At 45.6% G+C, this 19,754-nt stretch overlaps 1 protein-coding gene across 2 annotated transcripts in view; it reads right to left on the reverse strand.

Moving 5' to 3' along the window:
• Positions 1 to 6,133: 6,133 nt before the first annotated feature.
• lig1 (ligase I, DNA, ATP-dependent) overlaps positions 6,134 to 19,754 on the reverse strand; it is a 42,650-nt gene continuing 29,029 nt past the window's right edge. For both annotated transcript variants that reach the window (XM_079348429.1, XM_079348428.1), the window contains exons 21-27: positions 19,407 to 19,551; positions 18,699 to 18,781; positions 17,293 to 17,445; positions 13,857 to 13,910; positions 9,904 to 10,047; positions 8,613 to 8,705; positions 6,134 to 6,319 (exon numbers count right to left, since the gene is read on the reverse strand). In XM_079348429.1, coding sequence (XP_079204555.1) covers positions 6,245 to 6,319; positions 8,613 to 8,705; positions 9,904 to 10,047; positions 13,857 to 13,910; positions 17,293 to 17,445; positions 18,699 to 18,781; positions 19,407 to 19,551 — 747 coding nt within the window. In that variant the 3' untranslated portion in view covers positions 6,134 to 6,244. The remainder of the gene's footprint in view (positions 6,320 to 8,612; positions 8,706 to 9,903; positions 10,048 to 13,856; positions 13,911 to 17,292; positions 17,446 to 18,698; positions 18,782 to 19,406; positions 19,552 to 19,754) is intronic.

Below are 19,754 nucleotides of genomic sequence, written 5' to 3' on the forward strand. Positions count from 1 at the left end.
GAGACAGAGTAACCTCGATCAGTAGAGCCATTTAGAGGATTCTACTAAATTATACATAGATCCTTAGCTGTACTTTTGGGATATTCAGGTGGACAAGGCTTCAAATCAATTGGTGTTTAAAGAGATGAGTGAATACGTCGAGAACATCAGGCTTCAGCCGCTGTGTGAATGAAACCATCCGAGCTGTCTGCCTGTGTAACTCATCAAGCTTGTTTTCACGGGTGGATACAGTGGCATTTGGTGAAGGGCATATTATTAGACACCCGTGGAAATGTACAGAGCATATTTTCCTGTGATATTGTCATTTTCTTTGACGTATAATTATTTCCATTGGGAGGAAAAAAAAACAAAAAAAAACATACCAGGCGCAGATTCTAAAGACCAGGGATAATCAGAGTCTTGGAAAGTATCCCGAGCTGCAGAGATGTTAGGAGCTCTTGTCAACTCCATCCATGTCTAATTTTTCTGCGAAGTTGAGTGTGTTTGTCAGAGCTCTGAGTGCGTCCCCTGATCACAAGCCAGGCTGGCAGATGTGCGGAAGGGGAATGTCTTTTCTTCTAAATGCGGAGGGGCTTCTGCGAATGGAGACGTCTTTGAGATGGCCCTGCTGGAGGGTCTCTCACAAGTCAAGACGGCTAAAAAAAAAACCAAAGAGAGTCAGAAGAGATACACAGAGGTTGGTTCATACGAAGGTCATAAGACTAATGACTCTGAACAATGAACCAGTGGAGTGCACTGCAGTCGTACCCCCTTAAGCACAAGCCTCTCAGTGTGGACCAAAGTGAAGCGGGGACAAGTGGGGGAACAACAGCAGCCACCGCCATCATAAGCCAATCATAAATCGGTCTTGTAAACGACTTCATCGGCTCACAGTTTTGCTGCAGGGGCCGGATAATCAAGTGAAACATTTGCATAACCAAACAAGTCAAATGAGCCATGACGAGCAATTGGCCAGAAAACTGTCAAAAGTTAAGGCTAGAAGGCAGGATTAGACGTAAATATAACTGCGTTATGTCATCAAGGTTTTCTAACAAGACAGGTTAAAAGGCTGCTGACTTAAAAAAAAAAGACCTAATGCATTGAACTGACACAAAACTATAACTATAAAGGGTGTGAATACATCTACTGTGATGGGCCATACCTCTGCAGTATCTTCGGGGTACGTGGGAAGATTGTGAGCAAACTGCTGGAATTTGAAACACAACTTGAATCACAATCAAAATGATTAAATGGATTCAGCTGCAACACCCGGAATAGTCCATGTTACACATTTCAGCGGCGTGTACAGTAAAGCTTAGAATAACAGATGAATCGTTTGAGCAGTTATGGACAAGTAGAAGGTAAATGGTTGAGGTAAATTGTGATTTCAATGAATAAGCAGCTGAGTTCACCTGAGAGGGCTCCATCTATTTCAAAAAGAAGAGAGATTGGGAATCAGAAATTCCATCAGCAGTTTTTCTAACTTGTGTTTTTCAGCAGCTTGATGTGGGACTATAGACCGTTCCTTAATAATACACCATGAGCGTCTGCACAGGTGATGTTGCCTTCAAATCAGACAGCTCAAAAGCTTTATACATTCATGCTCAAGTGACACAGACCCCAGTAGTTTCAGTTATTTTGAGCCTCGTCTGGAGCCATTGTAGAGGTTGGGTACGGGGTATTTACAAAGCAACAAAACCAGCAGGGTTCAACAAGGGGTTTTATTATAGTGTCAGAATATCTGGAATTGTTTTTTCTCTGAAGACTCATTTCAGTCGGTCCAACAGCTAACAAAGTTGGATAACATTTAGTTCCCTCCATGCATTATTGACCAGAAATTGTCAGTAAGTGTTGGCTTATGTGATGTGATTATGGTCCAAAGTTAACCCATTATTTTTTTTATTCCAATAAGTGTTAAGCTGATGCTTCTCTTCAGCTTACAGTGTATAATGATGTAACCACATTAAGAAGTTACAGCTCATGAACACACTGAAGAAGAAAGAAGGACAATGCTGAAATGTCCCAACAACCATTTTAAATGGATGAATTGCCTCTAAAATAAAATAAAAAGTTCCAAATATGACATCCAGCAGATGGTGAATTTTACTACTTTGGTGGGATCCAATTTGTAAAAAATTGCACGACCACAGAGTCGAGGTTTCAGTTTGTACAAAATACCCCGAAAAAACAAATGACATCACAGCTGCTTTGCTAGTTTTTCATGCTTATTAACAAGTGTTAGCATGACCATGTTGCAATTAGCAAGCACGGTTTTGATTGAAAGTCTCATCTCCCTGAGCCCACTACAGTCAAACCACACACTTTTAAATGAAATGGGAAAGCTACGCTGGTTTTTAAAGGCAGGGATAAGTGATGTCCTTCGAAGAAGAAATGTGCTCGGGAGGGCATTTATAAATGCTGTGTTTTCTCATTAAACTTGGAGGACTGGTTGGCACCGTCGCACACAACTAGCATGGGTTAAACTGAGATGATGAAGTGCCCTGATGAGTCACACAGCGCGCACAATCCTGCACTGTCTCTTATGTTGAGGAGCTAATACCCTGTTAGAGAGGAGACTGGAGGACGAGGGAAATCATATAAAGGGCCCGAAAAAAGAGGGGGCCTGACATCATCAAATCCGAAAGGTTACTGGCCAACGCTTGGCGCTCCTGCTCAAGAAAAACACTATTGATATTCCGTGGGTTCGCCCAGGGACAATGGCAGGGCCTGTCCCTCCCTCTCTCCTTCATAGCCTGGCATGGCAGAGATGTCACAGAGAGCACCAAACAAATGGATGGAGGGATAGAAAGGGATGGAGGGATTGGGAGGAGGTTGAGGAGAACAAACACATTGTTCTCGGGGTGGAGAAAGGGGTATTGTGAACAAGACAGATAGCTTATGTGGGAGAAAGGGGTGGGGGAAGAGAGAGGGCCACAAAGGACAGAGAAAGGTGAAACCTGGCAGTTTTCATAGATGCCTCCTTTTTTTTTTTAATCTTTGCAGTTGGGGGTAATCCATAACTCTGCTTTAGGGGACACTTCATAAAACTTTAAAGAGGAACACAGCAGGTGCAGAGTGCCATCTTTAGCTCTCTCTTCATCTGTCACAACACCGCAGATCTGTCGTGGGGCTTTTCTTTTTTTATCCACACCCCCGAAGAACCCAACTGCTTCTAAACATGTAGCAAAGCCCGGTTCAACAAGAGGCTGTGAGCAGGTAGGTTCGCATCTGCAACTTCCCCCGCAGGACCAAGTCTTAACGAGTGACTTGATGTGAACTAACAGCCCAGCTGTTTGAACATGGGAGAGGACCCTCGCTGGAGACGGAGGCTGCTGCGCCGCGATGCCCCCGCAGGCGTGTGATGTGCGCCAGCTGCCCCCATCGGTAAACATCAGTGACATATACACATTCACAAAGACGGCAGTTAACCAGGCACACACATGATAAAAAATAACCACATTCACACATGCATAATAGACGACACAAATACAGCAGCGTCTCAGTGTGAAGACACAAAGACGCAGACACTTTCATGCTTCTTTTAATCTGCAGTCTAACAATCGTACATACACGTAAGTGAAGCAGAGACAAAGCCTGCTGCAGTCAACCTTCAGAGTAATTCACAACAAAGGCTGGGATCATACAGCACACACACAATATGGAATTGAATTCATTACATATTTGCATTTTCAATATTTCATGCTCTGTTGCCTGTTTGATTTCCATTAGGGTCTTCTCCATCCCTCACACTCGCCGTTAGAAGCATACTTCTAAAGCAACCCTACAGCCGACAACTGCCATTTGAAATTCAGATTTGCGTAACACCAGTGAGTCCCTTGTTTCTATTTAGGACAAAAATAAATAAGACGTAGTGATGATGTTCAAGATGATGAGTGTCAGATGTGCCCAGAGTAACGTGCAGCAGAGGAGACAGTTTAAAGAGCAGAAATGGATTTCAAATAAAAACATTAAACGTCTTCACAAAGAGATGGAGATGAATGATGACAAATATAAGTGAATTGTGCACAAAAAACAACAGAAGCAGATGGAAAGGGCATTTTCAGGGCAATTTCCATGATTATTCTACACAATGCCGTCCTTCTCAAACTCCCCTCCACCAGACACAGGACTCAGCCCACACACACAAATTATAGGCAAATCACCAGTCGCGCAGTGTGCATACTTGCATTCTGAGACGGCATAACAAATAGTAATCTCAAAAGCTCTCCAGTATACAGAATAATAAAAAAAAAAAACACTCTGCATGTGAAAGCAGAGGCAATAGTACACCTCATGCAGTGTGAATCACCACAGAGCTGGCACATTCGTTTACATACAAATATTCAGCACACGAGCCAGAGCTGGAAAACTGCACACATGATACATGGCAGTGCCAAGAACGCCCCTCCACCAACCACTATAAATGATTTCCTGCATCTCACTGTGTTTAGCTCCACTTCCTGCTGCGGCACCACAGCAAAGCATCACTCAGTAGGCCTACTGAGTAAACAGATAACTGGGTCCAAGACTGTTCACATGAAGTCCCCAGTGAAGAAAAACTCAAGCCCCAACGGGACCCTAAAAAAAGAAAACACTGTTCTAAAAAAAAAAAGCATTGATTTGAATTGTTTTCATTTGAGCCTGAAATACAGACGTGGCTGAACAAGTATCCTGAAAGTGTTTCGGGTCATTCAATGTCAAGTGGTCCAATGTTAGAAATCTTTCCCCACCTCACAATCTCAGAACTGGATGAAATTTGGAATGCAAGTTGGTACTTGGCTGAAATGAATGTGTGCAACATGTTAGCTCTGCAGGTGGTACAGATACAGTACTCCAATGTGCTGTCATTATGGAGCACCCTGGTTCTATCTTTTGTTCAAATTATTATTTCATCCTTAACAATCTTTTTATGAGTGTGTCGGAATAATTGGAAAATCATAGCTTCACACTTGATTTATTGATAAAGCAGAAACAAGTTTTGGACAAAATTGTAACATCAATAAAATGCTACATTCTGAAAACAGACATCAAGGTGTTGCAAAAAGCAATTAAACATCATCTCTGTTGGGTCGACATAAAGATGATTAAAAACTCCAAAGAGCTACTTCCTGAATTGAGAAATGGGACAATCAGAGGTGCACTTGAATGAATGCTCATGATCCTGTGACACAAAGTGATTGTCTTCTGTTTTGCAGGAGCATATTTAAGTGGACATAAAGCTGTATTAAAAAGCCTCCTCCTCTGGGAGAGATGATTAACAAATATCACAGCAAGTGATCCAATAGTTGCTGCCTTGGCTTTATATCCTTAAGTGGAACTTCAAAGTTGGAAGTTCAAAGTTATGCAGATGTTCTGCAGTATAATGAGCAGTTTGCAGTTGTGTGGGTTATTTTATTGAAGCTCCATTGGCTTTGTATGTTATGTGCAAAGTTGAAGAGCCCTCAAGAATTTAGCGACTGCGTGTGTGTGTGTGCGTCAGTGTTGACTAAATATTATCTGCACACACACTCTAATTTGCATTTAATGCGACGCCGAGTTGCTTACCGCTCCCGCAAGAGAGTGAGCACAAACACTAAGTGGTTCAATCTCCGTCACAAGCACACACATCCTCTCACACAGCATCAGTGAGCAGTAAAGCCTAAAAAAAAATCCTCTTTGCTTCTCCGTGTAATAACTGCCCGTCCTTGGCTCTCAATCTCCCCTCCACCCCCATACACACACACACACACGCTTAACACACACACACACACATCTCCAGCAGGCTCTTATTGATTCATGCTGGACAGTTAGTGGATTTCCACCATCTAATGCAAGCTGTGAGTGCTTCTCTTTTGTCCTGCTGTTTGAGCAACTGACAGCTCCCGCGTCTTCTTCTGCTTCTAATAACGTTTCAGACAGCCGGCAATCTCCTTGGCTCGTCCTCTTATGACTCGACGCGCGCGACGCGCTCTGCTGCCCCCTTTTGAGCGCGCGGGCAGAAACCGGGCCGAATGACAGTATTGGTATGCCTGCTCATATGTGTCAGGTAAGCTCTCACTGCTGGGTCAATTTTCTGGAAGCCACGCACACTGTGAGGTGAGTGGGCAATTTTGCTCAGAAAGGAAAATCCTACGTTTTGAATAATGTATGTAACACAAATGACAGGATGATTAAAAACTGGTGAGAACCTTTATTGTCATTCAACATTACAAATAGAAAGAAGCTATGTACAATTATCTCAAAAAATTGCAGTTATTCCTTATTCTTTTCTGATGACTACAGGTGATCAGTAGTAGTCCTCGGGGTCCGCTTTCTCCCCCTGATTCTGGATCTGCTGCTGTTTCTTGTACAGATCGGCAATCTGCAGAGAGAAGGAGAGATGGACAGAGGTCGGGGAAGATGAGATATCGAAGGAAAAACAGGGAGGGAGGAGGGTTTGCATGATGAGACAAAAACCCACGGAGCCAGGTCAGTAACATAAAGAGGGAAGGCTAAAAATAACACTTTGATTATTCATAACCCGGGGCTTTGAAGTCACTGACTTCCCAGCTGCTGACTGGGAGACAGAGGTTGTGTTCACTTGAGCTCATCGCTGGGGTGGTGGTGTGAGAGAGAGAGAGAGAGAGAGAGAGAGAGAGAGAGAGAGGCGGGGCGATGAATAATGCGTGAGCAGCAGGCCCACCCAAAAAACAGCAGCACGAGTAGGGGGGCTGCAGCAGGGCGGCACAGCGAGGAGGAAAACGCAGAGAAACATCGCATTATTTCCACCGACGCAGCGCCCAGGTGAAGCTTTGATCCCCCAGCCGGAGAGCGACCGCACGTCCAGGCTGCTCGCGCTCCCCGTGTTTACTCCCCTCCCTCTGTTTTAAATAAGGTCAGCTCGGATTCAAGCGGACTGCTAAATGGCAGGGATGCGGAGCCACGCTTTGTTGTAATGAGCGAGAGTGAATGTGAACAGATAGCAGCTGACAGAAGAATCATCTGAATGCAGCCGGCGCTCTCAGCAGACTCCCACCTGAGCAGAAACAGACTCCACTGTTAACAGATGGCTGTTAACTCCTCACATTACAAACACGAAGCAGACCTTATGAAAAGTTACAGCAGGTATACGAGGATTCATCTGAATGTTTTGGGGCCTCATTCAAAACTCGCCCTGCGTGTGCTTGTTGCTCAACGACGAGCGAGGCTTGCGTGATTCCTGCCGCGGGTTCGACTGTCAGTCAGAGTTTCAGCCTCTCCGTGCTGGAGAGCGCCTCTCTAAATTTTTCATTATAGAATCTAAAAGTTGTAAAACGTAGCCTGTTGTTGAACAAATTGACACGGAGTGAACACTTGAGAAAGCAACGCTCGATACGGAGAAGCTCTTTGTCGGGCCTGGAGGCGCCTCTTACTGACGGATTGATTTTTATTCGGAGAAAAGCACGAAAAAGCAGCCTCCCATATGTTCAGTCTGGATGTTGAAGGCGGGCTCCAGCTCGCTGCAGATGTTCTACACGTGTTTCCGTGTGTTTTCTGACACTGGCTGGTTATTTCTCGATATTTAAATGTTTTGGGTTTTTTTGCGTGAGCTCGTCTCGGTTGAGAACCGATAAACTGTGATTCTGTTAACGTGGCAGAAAATGGCGTTTCTCACTTGATCACATGACTTGGTTCATCGTCATGCGGCCTATTTGTAAAAAAAAATAAAAAAATAAAAAAAAGTTTGAAAATCGAATCCAATAATCTCAACAACCAAAAATAAAAACACAACTTATATTTAAAAGTTTAGTCGTCCAGTCTGTCAAAGAAAGTGTTTTTTTGTTGTTGTTGTTTTTAAACTACGCTCCATCTGGACTCTTCATCACACTACTTGTTTGTTGTAAAGATATGTTTTTTTTTTAGCACTTTAAATAATCGTTTCCATCAATCAATCCGTGGCTCAGTGATAATAACGTGACTGAGCGTTCTCAGGTCTGAGCGTGCAGCCTCTTCTCCGTCGGGACATTTAGATTAAAGTTTTATTTCAATCTTTACATTTCAAAGTCTTTCTCACTGCTGTCCAGAGACAGCTTTGGTCAGAGGTCAAAGGTCGTCAGCATTTTAAATCAGCTCGGTCGGGTTGAATCAAGTAAAATATTAAGAAAAAAAAAAATCTCTCAGGATGAAAAGAAGAAGATTACTTCTCTTATTTTAGAGTTCAAAAAAAATTCTGACTGACAAAACGTCAGAGTAGTTATTAATGTACGGAGCCTGAAGTGTGTGTGTGATTAATCCGTTGTGTGTGTGTGTGTGTGTGTTGAGGTGCAGCTCTCCCGTACACTGAGAGTCTGCGCTCGCTGCCTCTCAGTGAATCGCCCACAGATGAAACAGTGACCTGCAGACGTGCTGCGTTTTCGCCGCCTGTTATACAGCTCTGATCATCGCCGCTACATCAACCCACGCTCGCCCGTGTAAAAAGAGAGCGTCCTTTGCGGTGCCGGGGCGCTCACCCTTGAAATTTTACACGACAGCTCCGGAGAAGTGATGCAGCGTCTCTGTGCAGCACTTCATGTTACACGGTCAAACAAAGAGCATGTGATTGGATTTTTACTGGTTTACAGTCATCTTCATTTCCAACGGGGCCGAGGTGCTTGACCTCACACACACACACACACACACACACACATTATATTTACCTGAGATCCAGATGTGGCGTCCTCGGGCTTCTTGTCGTCCCTGATCCGAAGGAAGCGAGGGAACCTCAGAGAAATGCCCTTCACTGGATCCACCTGAGACGAATAGATGAATCACGGTCACATATTTAAACTGAAAGCAGGAAGACACAAAAGCTGGATCTGAAAGGGAACCTCAGGTAACCGTGACCTGGACGATGGATGATGACGTTCTGAAGGAGAAGCTCTGAAAGCGACTGGAACCTCGTCAGTTCAAGGTTTATCAAACATTGAACGATGGAAAGGAGAAAAATAAAGTCATATAAACTTGTTTTTTTTTGTTGTTTTTTTCCGGATCCAACACGGACGCTGCCTTCGACCTTTTTTTCCCATCGATCTGACTTTCACAGTCTCTTCAGACTTTAAAGTACAGACGCAGCGCACTTCACGTTTTTTTTCACAAGGTCCATCAGAGAATGAAAAAGTGTTCCACTCTTCCACGGGTTATATGGATGAAGACTTTTTATTTTTTTTTTCTTATTCTCGCCGCCCGGAGGAATTCAGAAATATGAAAAAAACTTTGTATTGGAGTTCTGCATGTGTCAGGAGCGGTCGCTCTCCACAGAACAATAATCAAACTAAATCAGGCAGAGTTATGAGGTTTCACACAGAACTGGCAGGAAGTGAGCGCTCGCAGATGAGAGGAGACGTAGAACAACTTAGTGAATTCAAACCCACAGTTGACCTTTAAATAAAGTCGACAAGCGTCACGTGACTGACTCGTTCTGTTCTTCACGCCGCGGGTCACACCTACTCATTCACAGGCTGCAGAGCTAACTGATCCTGATTCACACACCGTGGATAAGCAGTGGGAGCAACTTTGGGGCGTCCTTTGGGGCGTCTCGCCTCGTCTCGGCGTCCTTTGGGGCGTCTTAGAAACACCAGCAGGTCCCTGAGGTCCTCTGACGCCGGTTCCTCGCACGAGGCTAAAGACCACAGGAGACTGAGCGGAGAGCGTCGACCTGCGTGGACACTTTCCAGACGCAGCTGCTCAGACGCGTCTTCGTTTGATTCGATGTGACCGTCTCTCTCTCTCTCTGTGACGTCTGCAGAAATAAACTTCACTAACTCAACTCGGGCCTCTGACTTTCTCCTCACACCGCGTTTCACCTCGTGGAGTGAAAACGCTCTGCCGGCATGATGTTGTAATGTGACGAATGACGACAGATGTGGCGCTCTGATTGTGACTCTGATGGACAGTAAGAGAACACGACAGGCAGGATGAATCAGCGGTAAACACGTCTGCTCAACTGACCAGTCCCATGGCGGCCTTGTAGACCGGCGACAGCGACAGGTCGGCGCACTTCACCTCCCAGACCTGCACGGCGTCCAGCCACACTTCGGGCTCCGCTGATTGGTCGACCCGGTAGTAGGCGCGAGGTTTTGGCAGAATGTGCTCCTAAAAAAAAACAAAAAACATTTTCATTGGAATTTTAAAAGAAAATGTTTTTTAAAAAATTAAATATATATATTAAAAAAAAACAAAAACAAACATTTTCATTGGGATTTAAGAAAAAAAACAAAACAAAAAAAAACTTTAAGAAGTCATTAAGTTCCTTAAAGGTGAAAAAAATCTGCAACGAAAATGAAAGATTCAGGAATTTGTGCCGATATAAAAGAAGTGAATAAAAGCAGAGCAGAGTGTTGAAAGAAGGTCAAATCACAGAGAAGCTGATAAGAGCCGGTGACAGAGTGGCTTTGGTCAGCCCGCCTCCGCCCCACAATCACTCCCCCGGAGAGCCAGCCTGAGCGCTCTCCTGTTCCGACGCTGGCTGCTCGCCCGAGGGCCGACTCCCAAACTGAACGATCACACAGCTACATGAAAGATCCCCAAACAGCTGCACGTACACATTTTGTTGTTACCTGATAATCCCCCCCCCCCGCAATAAAAAAAAAGACAACTCATCCAAACTGCTGCGGCTCTGAAGGCAAACTGATAAATATTGAACAGCCTCTTCCTGACTTTGACACGAGCGTGGGTGTGATGCTTTTTTACAATGTGACACCCACCTTGTTTTTTGGGGTGTAAAACTCATGTGTATCAGCAGACGGGAGTGATGTTCACTGAAGTGCCGCAGTGTCCACAGAACTGGGTCACAGTGAAGTAATGCTGGGGAAAGAAAGCAGCAGGAGAGCTGCTGGGGTTTTTTTTTTTTTCTCCCCTCACACATTATTTATACAGTAGGCATTCAAGTGACACTCTCTCACACACACACGGTGAATTACAATGAGCGAGCTGGTAGGCGTGTAGAGGCTCATAAAGCATCGCCGCTGATAGACGCCAGACAGCGATGCACTTGCACACTTGATATGAAGGGTCATCAGCTGGAAGCATTAAAGTCACTCCTTTAGTCTTTATGGTAGCAGAACATAACAGCACCTCCTAGACCATAATAAGGTGTGGGCGTCATCTCACTTAAATGCAAATGTTGGTGTCATTTACACCAATTACTGCCTCCTTCTTCAGGGCATATGGAAAGCAGCAATGTTATAATCAGGTGCAGGTGTGGTTGCTGGGGGAAGTAGTTTCTTTTTTGCAGAATGTGCATAACTAAGGGTGAGCTTAGTAAGTAAGTTTAACTTCTTTTTTTTTTTTTTTTTTTAAAAGAAGAAAAACTGGAGATAATTTAAACATCCGAAGCAGAGCTCATGTCAAAGCTGCTGTGAGGAACGATGCTCGTCCATTTCAGCGCTCCACGTGGACGAAGCAACGCGTGACGTTTGTGAGGAGGCGGAGTCAGAGTGAGGTCTGTTTTCTCCAATCAGCACTGAGTCTGCAGCTACAGATGATCAGAGACTTCATATATACTTATACACCATAAAATCCTTGTTTCTGAAAGACAGAAAAAGAAGGGGTCAAACTGTCCTGCAGGACGAGTCACCAACGTGCAGTCTCTGGTCGGCTGTGTCGCTCGTTTAGCTCCGTCTGTTTTTCACTTTGTGGAGTTTGCACTCCTGCTAGCGACAGTACGGTCCTCGTGCTCTCAGCCTGTAAAAGTCGTGCAGCCAGACAGGTCTGTGTCGCTGCGGCCAATCAGATTTCAATACTCAATGAACAGGGGTGGTTGCTGTATCAGCCGCGGTAATGACTGTCTGCATTTCACACTGGTATGTTGGTCAAACCGGTGTTTAAGTAGACCCCCCCCGATGTCACGGTGCATCTAGGAATATCTGCTTCACTCTCGTGTGTTTAAATGTGGCTCGATTTGAAGAGCGCTTGTGAAAAAGGAGCCTCGGTTTAAAAACACAAGTCGCCAGAATCCCGAGTTCAGTATCAGAAAAACACATTAGAGCAGGAAAAACAAAAGGGATCAGCGTGTCCCTGGCCGCGGCACACGGGCCCTCGCCACACAGACGAGTGAGAAAGGAGCCAATCGTGTCCGTGTCCCGAGTCCCATCGGCCTGCAGCGACTGCAGCCAAAGCAACACGGCCACACCAGAGGCTCGCCTTAATTCACCATCCATCACTTTCAGACGGAGGGCTTCATTACAGAGCGCTACAGTACAGCCTGCAATGGTCCGGAGGAGAGAAAAAAAAAAAAAGAGGTGGTTAGATCGCCTTCTCAATCACTGTGATTCTGCACTGTGCAGCAGTTTGTACCCACATGGTCCAGACTGTAACCTTCACCACGTGTTTGTTAAGGTTATTCATCCCGCTGCTTTCTACACGTTAAATGATGCTACTATTAGGCATTTAAAAAGCGTCTTACTTCTGAGGCAGCAGCTCTATATTTAGCTGCTAATACTCAAACAAATTGTGACTCTCACAACAGCGATCCTTTTTTTTTTTTTTAAGCGAGAGAGAGAGCTTGTTGTCAATTTCTTCAAACGCTGCTGCTGCTCTGCTGCTCCGGAACGAAATCCTCTTCAAATGGAAATTGAACAAAAAAAAGAAAAAAAGAAAAAGAAAATTTGTTCATCACCCCGACGTCAGAGCACGCCGACGCTCTGAATGTGAAGGAAATAAAAAAACACAACTGCTTTTATGATCTCTGCCCAACACTTTCCCCCGGTGACGAGAAATTCGAACACTTTGCAAACAAACCCGATTATGAAGCCAAATTATGAACGGCTCTGCGAGTCCTCGGAGGGGATATGAGGCACGTTTAGAAGAGTCGACGGTGTGACGACAAGCCTTGGGGTGGGGTGGGTGGGTGGGGGGGGGGGGGGGGGGGGGGGGGGTAGATAAAAACCCCTCAACATTGGCTTCAATATACGAGCTGATTTCTGGGACTTCTCTGGAGCTGTTGATTTCACATTAAGTGCAGAGTTTAAGTTGTGCTTTAACAGTGAGCTCACTCATTACACGTCATGTGACTTACATAAGAAAATCATTCCTGCCCTAAAGGTGGATTTAAAACTGAAGACATTCTGATTCTGACATGATTGTGAAGTCGTAAAGATGAGATCTCTCAAAGTCAGAGGTCGGTGCGTAGCAGAAGCTCGCCGTTATTACTCACAGCAGAAACAGAAGATTGTTGCTTCATGTGAAGAGACACATGATGGAAAAGGTGAATCAGTGATAAATGGACTTGGAGCTTGTGGAGCGTTTTTCTCGTCTTCTGACGTCACACCTCCACAGTCACGCGGTCGAGGCTGCTGTGTCCGGAAACACGCCGCCAGCGAAGCAGCAGGAGCAACTTGTGGTGAAGCGTCTCGCCCTGGGACACTTTGGACATGAGGCGGCAGGAGCTGGGGGTCGAACCCGCGACCTTTCCGTTTGAGAGCTGACGCCTCGACCACCTGAGCCGCAGCCCCGCGTCACCTTCTTTCTTTTCTTCAGTTTCACCGCCGTCTGATTCGGTTTACATTTCCTCTTTAAAACTCGCTTCATCCCAAACCACGTGCCCTCGTGTGGTCGCTCCAGGCGCCATCCTCGCGTTTGGACATTTCTCTGTCATATCGTAGTTTTTTGAGTCTAACCTTCTCGTCCCCCCTCTCTCTCTCTCTCCTTTCCCACACAGATGAGTCCCTAGCAACCGGCTGTTCTTCATAGCAACGCTTTGTTCTCCATAACCACAGAGCGCTATCAGGGGATAGAAGAGCGCTGCTTTGCATAATTGTCCAATCAGAATCAAGTATTAATACACCTGTGTAATGACTGTAAGTACAATCAAGCACCTGTAGCTCGTAAAAAAACAAAAAAAAAAAATATGGAGGCAACCAATGTGTGAAAACAAGAGCAGCAGTCACAACGTGCCACTTTACCTTTAAGAACTTGTAATGCTGCTCCAGATCTTCATCCTTGAAGCCTGTCCCGATCTGGAAGAGACGAAAGGAGATAAGACAAACACACACACACACATATTCCCTGGTGGTGAGACAGCAGACATTTGGCAGCATGCAGTCGAACACAGAACAGCAAGTAAATCCTCCTCTATACGACGTGCGGCTCGTCTGCGCGCTCCGCCTGAAGCGTCGTGTCACCTCTCAAAAGACCCGAGCCCGCCGAGACGCAAAATCACCTGACGGGCTGACACGCACAGAAAAAGGGAAAAGAAGACTGTATGATGTAAATAAAGCATTCGGCTGCTCTCAGATATGATCCGGAGGTGGATTCAGGAAGTGTCCTCTGGACTCCACAAGAAGGGCTTTTTACAGTCGTCTCATTCAGCTGTGACACCTTTATGGATTCAGTTTTATCTGGCTGGCCAGGCCGAGCCCCCCTACCAGGGCACCTGAGGGGCGTTTTGACACAAGAGAGACCTGAGATGAAACTCCCATTTCACTGCATCCACAGAGAAACAACACTGGAGGGGCCTTGGCTTTGTGCAGGGAATTGGAAAGAATCGTATATTTCGTCTAATCAGAGCCGAACACAAGCTCCAAGTGAAAATATTTTTTTTTTCCAAAGGTTTATTTTGGGGCTTTGTATGTCTGATGTCGAGGCAGGAGAGAGAGAGAGAGAGAGAGAGAGGAGAGAGAGAGAGAGAGAGAGAGAGAGAGAGAGAGAGAGAGAGAGTCGGGGGAATGAGACGCTGAAAGGAGCCACAGGTGGGATTTGAACCCGGGCTGCCCGCTTGGAGGACGCCAGCCTGCGTGCGTGCGTGCACTGACCACGAGGCTGCTGACCTCATCGAGTATTTATGAGCTCACGGCATCATGTCACGTTACACGTCATCTCCCGATTTGAAGAAGACGCAGATCAGACACGGCTTCAAAGCAAGTCCACTAAAAGTAAAGATCAATAAAATGTCTGAAAAGGATTTTTTGAGGCTGACGGTTCTTTCTAAATAACCAACGCAACGATGTATCGGCTGAATATCAGAATCAGACGATATCGACCTCACGTTGAAGACAATTAATGAGCTCGTTGAGCTCAGGGCATCAAAAGTCCCACAGTCTCTTTTCTATTACCGTGCATCTCGACTGTTCTTCTTTTTAAAACAAGCCCTCAGAAGAAAAATTAAAAAAAAAAAAAAAACGAGATTCATGGCCCGCAGCAACAATCAGGAAGAATAGCCAAAAACTTATGTGAGGAAAATGTTCGTACGGTAAAGCCAAGAGTCGTCGGGATGAGATTTTCAAAAAATGTGTCTAAAAGAGATAAAATAAAGTCTCCGTGTTTGGACCAAGTGAGAGGGATTAATTTGGATGTTTTTATCGTCGTCCGCAGCCAAAGTGCTTTAATACAACACTGTGCCAGTTTTAATGACGACTGAACATCCAGCCGGTGTGAGTCCATGCTGTGTGTGTGACTGCTGGTTCCTACAGGTAACAATTAGAGTGATGTTTGGAGAGTCCAGAGAACAAGCTGCTGCTGCTGCAGAGGCTCTAACCTAATTGTCCTTCTGCTTTCATTTGGCGCTCCTCTCTCTCTCTCTCTCTGAGGGGAGTCTGTGCACGCTGCTGCTGCTGCAGAGCGAGCTCACATCACAGCGGCGCTGCGGCTCCTGGATTCAGACGAGGACTCAAGGACGTTTGAGTCGGACGTATAGTTTTGAGGTTACATACGGGGGAAAAAGGAAATGTGGGTTAAAGTCTTTGTTCGGCCTCTCAAACTGATGCTGTCTGAAGTTTAACATGTCAAGGACAACAAGACGTTTTTTTTTTTTTTCGGACTGACTTTGAAGAAAAAAAACAAAAAGAGATAAGAGGATGAAATGTAGTACACAGGAGCTGCTCTCTCTCTCTCTCTGATGGTAAAAAAAAAAAAGAGTGAAGTTTTTAAAGCTTGCGTACATTTTTTTGGGGGGAAAAAACTGAGTTTGTTTCATTTTCAAACTTGTCATGAAGAAGTGTAACAGAATCCAACATGTTGACGAGCTTCCAGTCTCCTCATGTATTGAACAAGTGAATTAATTCAGACGGCAGGACGGAGCTGCTGCAGCGACTTCAGCACTCGAGGAAAAGCACGACGTGTGACTGCCAAGTTCTCCGCACGTCGAACCAGATCAGGAAGGACGAATCGAGCCAGGACGCTTTCAAATGGAAGTTCTGAGTCTCCAGCTCGGCGTGGCTAAGATCTGAGCTGAAACTGTGCAGAACGGACTTCTGAAGAATTTGGACGTTTATGGTTTCAACGGGCCGCATCGACCTTCTTTGAGAGTAGCTTCACGACTGAAGGACTCGTGAACAGCAGATCTGAAAGCTGCACAAGTTGAGGAAGATTACTTTCAAAAAAAAAAAAAAGAACAACAGGAAAAGGTGGCGTGTTTTCACTGATGTGCATCAACCGTCCACGCTGGATGTTTTTCCGGGTGAGCAGCGTGTTTCGTCAGAACAATCCTCCTGAAATGACACGGCCGTCTAAAACGGGGGGCTTTAACCTGCGCCGGCCTCCGCTGGAGCTGCTCCGTGGCCAGCTGCAGAACGGCGTGGATGCAGCAGAGAGCTCCCAGGTGTGAATTTGTGGAAGTGAAGCGGGAGGAAGAGGAAGAGGAGGAGGAAAATGTGTGAGCTCGACGCTTACTAAATCCCTTCTCCATGGATAAAGACATAAAAGTTAGTGACAGAAAAACATGGAGATAGAAAGCTGTGGATGCTCTGCTGTGAAGTCTTACTCATCACACACACACACACACACACGTGGTCACGCATTCTCCCATACATGCTTATCCTCAGATGTATTCAGACACGCTACCACACACACACACACACACACACACACACACACACATCTGTAGACACACAGATTGTCCTCCGACTCGTGTTGAGTGTGTGTGCTTGGCTGCCCTACATTAGTGTGTCCGCGCCTGTGTGTGTGTGTGTGTGTGTGTGTGTGTGTGTGTGTGTGTGCTTTTTAAACTGTCAGTCCTCTCCTCAAATCTAACAAACACACTCACACAGAGAGAAAAAAAACAACCTGCAGCAAACACTCTAGAAACAGACGTGAGCAGAAAACAGTCGACGCTCTTTAAAACAAACACCTGACGAGCATCTAAACGACTCAACGCTGCCATGACACGTCGCAAAACCCTCCTCCTGTCAGGCCCAACGTCCCGGATAACGTCGCGTGTTCACGTGCACACGCTTCCCAGAGGGGCGGAGTCAACTTTGGATTCGGCGGCTGCCCTGGAAACGTCGACACGCTCGTCCACGCTGTGAGATGTTAAATCGAGTGAGCGCGTGTTGTTTTTCGTCCGACTGGCGTTCACTAAACATCGATGAAAAGCGGCGTCAGAGGAGAGACGGACACACGCACCTTGCAGACGGACTGGAACTCCTCGTTCTCCTCGTCGTAGCACGCCAACAGGAAGCCCCCGTAGGTGCCCGTCCTCTTGCCTTTTCCCAGGTAAGCGCCGATCACACACAGGTCGACCGTGTCGCCAACACCTTCCAGGTAGTCCTTCTTCAGCTGAGAGAGCAGGGAGGCGTTCATGTCGGAACACAACAACATAACTAGATGTGAGGATTTCAACTTGTGGATCAGGACCGACTCTTTAAACTCCAGAGGATTCATGTTTCCACAAACATCCAATCAAAACGTCTCACCTGATGTTTGAACGTCGCCTTTAGAGGGATCGGCTCCTTCAAACTCACTTTTCATCTGATATTGCTGTTTGCACACTTTGTCTTTCATATTTGTGAACATTCACATCTATTTTCATCGATACTTTGAGCAAAGTAATATTTTCAGTCTCAAATATGTCAGACAGTGATTTTGCACATTTTAGCCAGTTTAAAATCTAATTAAATCTGTAAAATAATTTATTCCTTTTGACGCGCTGGATTGTTTTAGATACTTAAAGAAAAGTTCATTAAACTCTCCGTTTATAAAGCTGCATTAATTTTCTTTTTGCAGCCAGTTAGAAAAAAATCAATTAATAATAATAGAAAAGGTCAATAAAGAACTTTTAGTTTTTCAGTTGTGTAGCGACGCGCCCGTTAACCTGATCATCTGCATTCATGTTTGTTTCCATTTTGAAGTTGTTTATTTGAACATCTTTAACTTCCACTCAATCTGGTCTCCGTTAACGTCCGGACCTCGCTCTTACACAGTGACATGGATCACAGAGAACCTGATCCAGAGCGGGTCGCCGCCTCTTCTTTACAGAGCTTATTAAAAAAAAACATCCAGAGGCTTTTATTGTGAAATGCTGTTTGACATACAGCTGAGAACAAACTCATTAACGAATATCAAAGTTAACAACCTTATTTTTTTTATCATTTGAATCAGACGTGTTTTTAATATGATACATTTATTGATTTAGGATGTTTTATTCTTTTCCTCTTGCTCTATATTGAAGATCCTCTTTAACTCGCCTGCTACGTATTTATCCTACTTCTTCATTTCTCCTCCTTGTGTTCACCTGCGTGTGCCGAGCTGAGAGATTACCCTGGCTGAAGGGACTCGTTATGTGAGCGGGCTTTCCGGCGTGTCTCCCTGTAATCACAGGGGTGCGTTTGTTTTGACGAGCGGGAGACGCTCTTTAGATGAGTCGTCTCTTGGCGGACACGGTGTGATTGTTGAACACTGAAGGGTCGTTTTGAGACTCCGTTTGTGAAAGTGGACGATCCTGGATTACTGAAGCTTCTGCAGAGAAACGCATCTCCAGTATTTATATCTGCATCTGTGTCTCACACACACGCACACACACACACACACACCTTGAGCCAGTTGTGAGAGCGCTTGGCTATTTCATAGGTGGCGTCCTTCTCCAGAGTCTTCACCATGAGGCCTTCACAGGAGTCTACACACACACACACACACACACACACACACACACACACACACACACACACACACACACACACACACACACACACACACACACACACACACACACACACACACACACACACACACACACACACACACACACACACACACACACACACACACACACACACACACACACACACACACACACACACACACACACACAGAGGAAATGAGCAGATTATTTTTCAGATACATGGAGGGACCTTTGTCTCCGTCTGACACACACACACACACACACACACATTGAACATACTGGCCTGACAAAGAAGCAAGCACACGACTCACACTGTTTACACGTGAAGGCAGCAGACGGGCAAGGCCGCAAACTGAATCAATGTGACACGCACACACACATGCGCGCGCGCGCACACACACACACACACACACACACACACACAGGAAGACACAGGGACAGCAGGAAGGAAAAACAAGAAGACTGTGAGCACACAGGCGACAAAGGTCAAGACACAAAAAGAGGCAGCAGGAATGGAACAAGAAAAGTGTCTTTGTCTTACACAAACTCAACTACACACACACACACACACACACACACACACACACACACACACACACACACACACACACACACACACCTCGGACGGACTGCTCCAGGAACTCTGCGATGGTCTCAGTGTTGTCGGAGTCGATGTAGCGGGCGAACACGAACTCTCCCTCCACTTCTGAGAAGCTTTCTCTCAGCAACTCCCGACGCCGACACAACGGCTGTCGCACCAAGGACTACACACACACACACACACACACACACACACACACACACACACACACACACACACACACACACACACACACACACACACACACACACACACAGAGAAACAGACATATACAGATATCAGATATCATCACAATTCGCCAAACTGTTTGTCCTTACAACCATTTCCTCTTTATAGCGTGGAGCCTTTTCGATGACAAGGATGAAA

This window comes from Symphodus melops (assembly GCF_947650265.1).
Source record: "Symphodus melops genome assembly, chromosome: 7".
NCBI classification, from domain to species: Eukaryota; Metazoa; Chordata; class Actinopteri; order Labriformes; family Labridae; genus Symphodus; species Symphodus melops.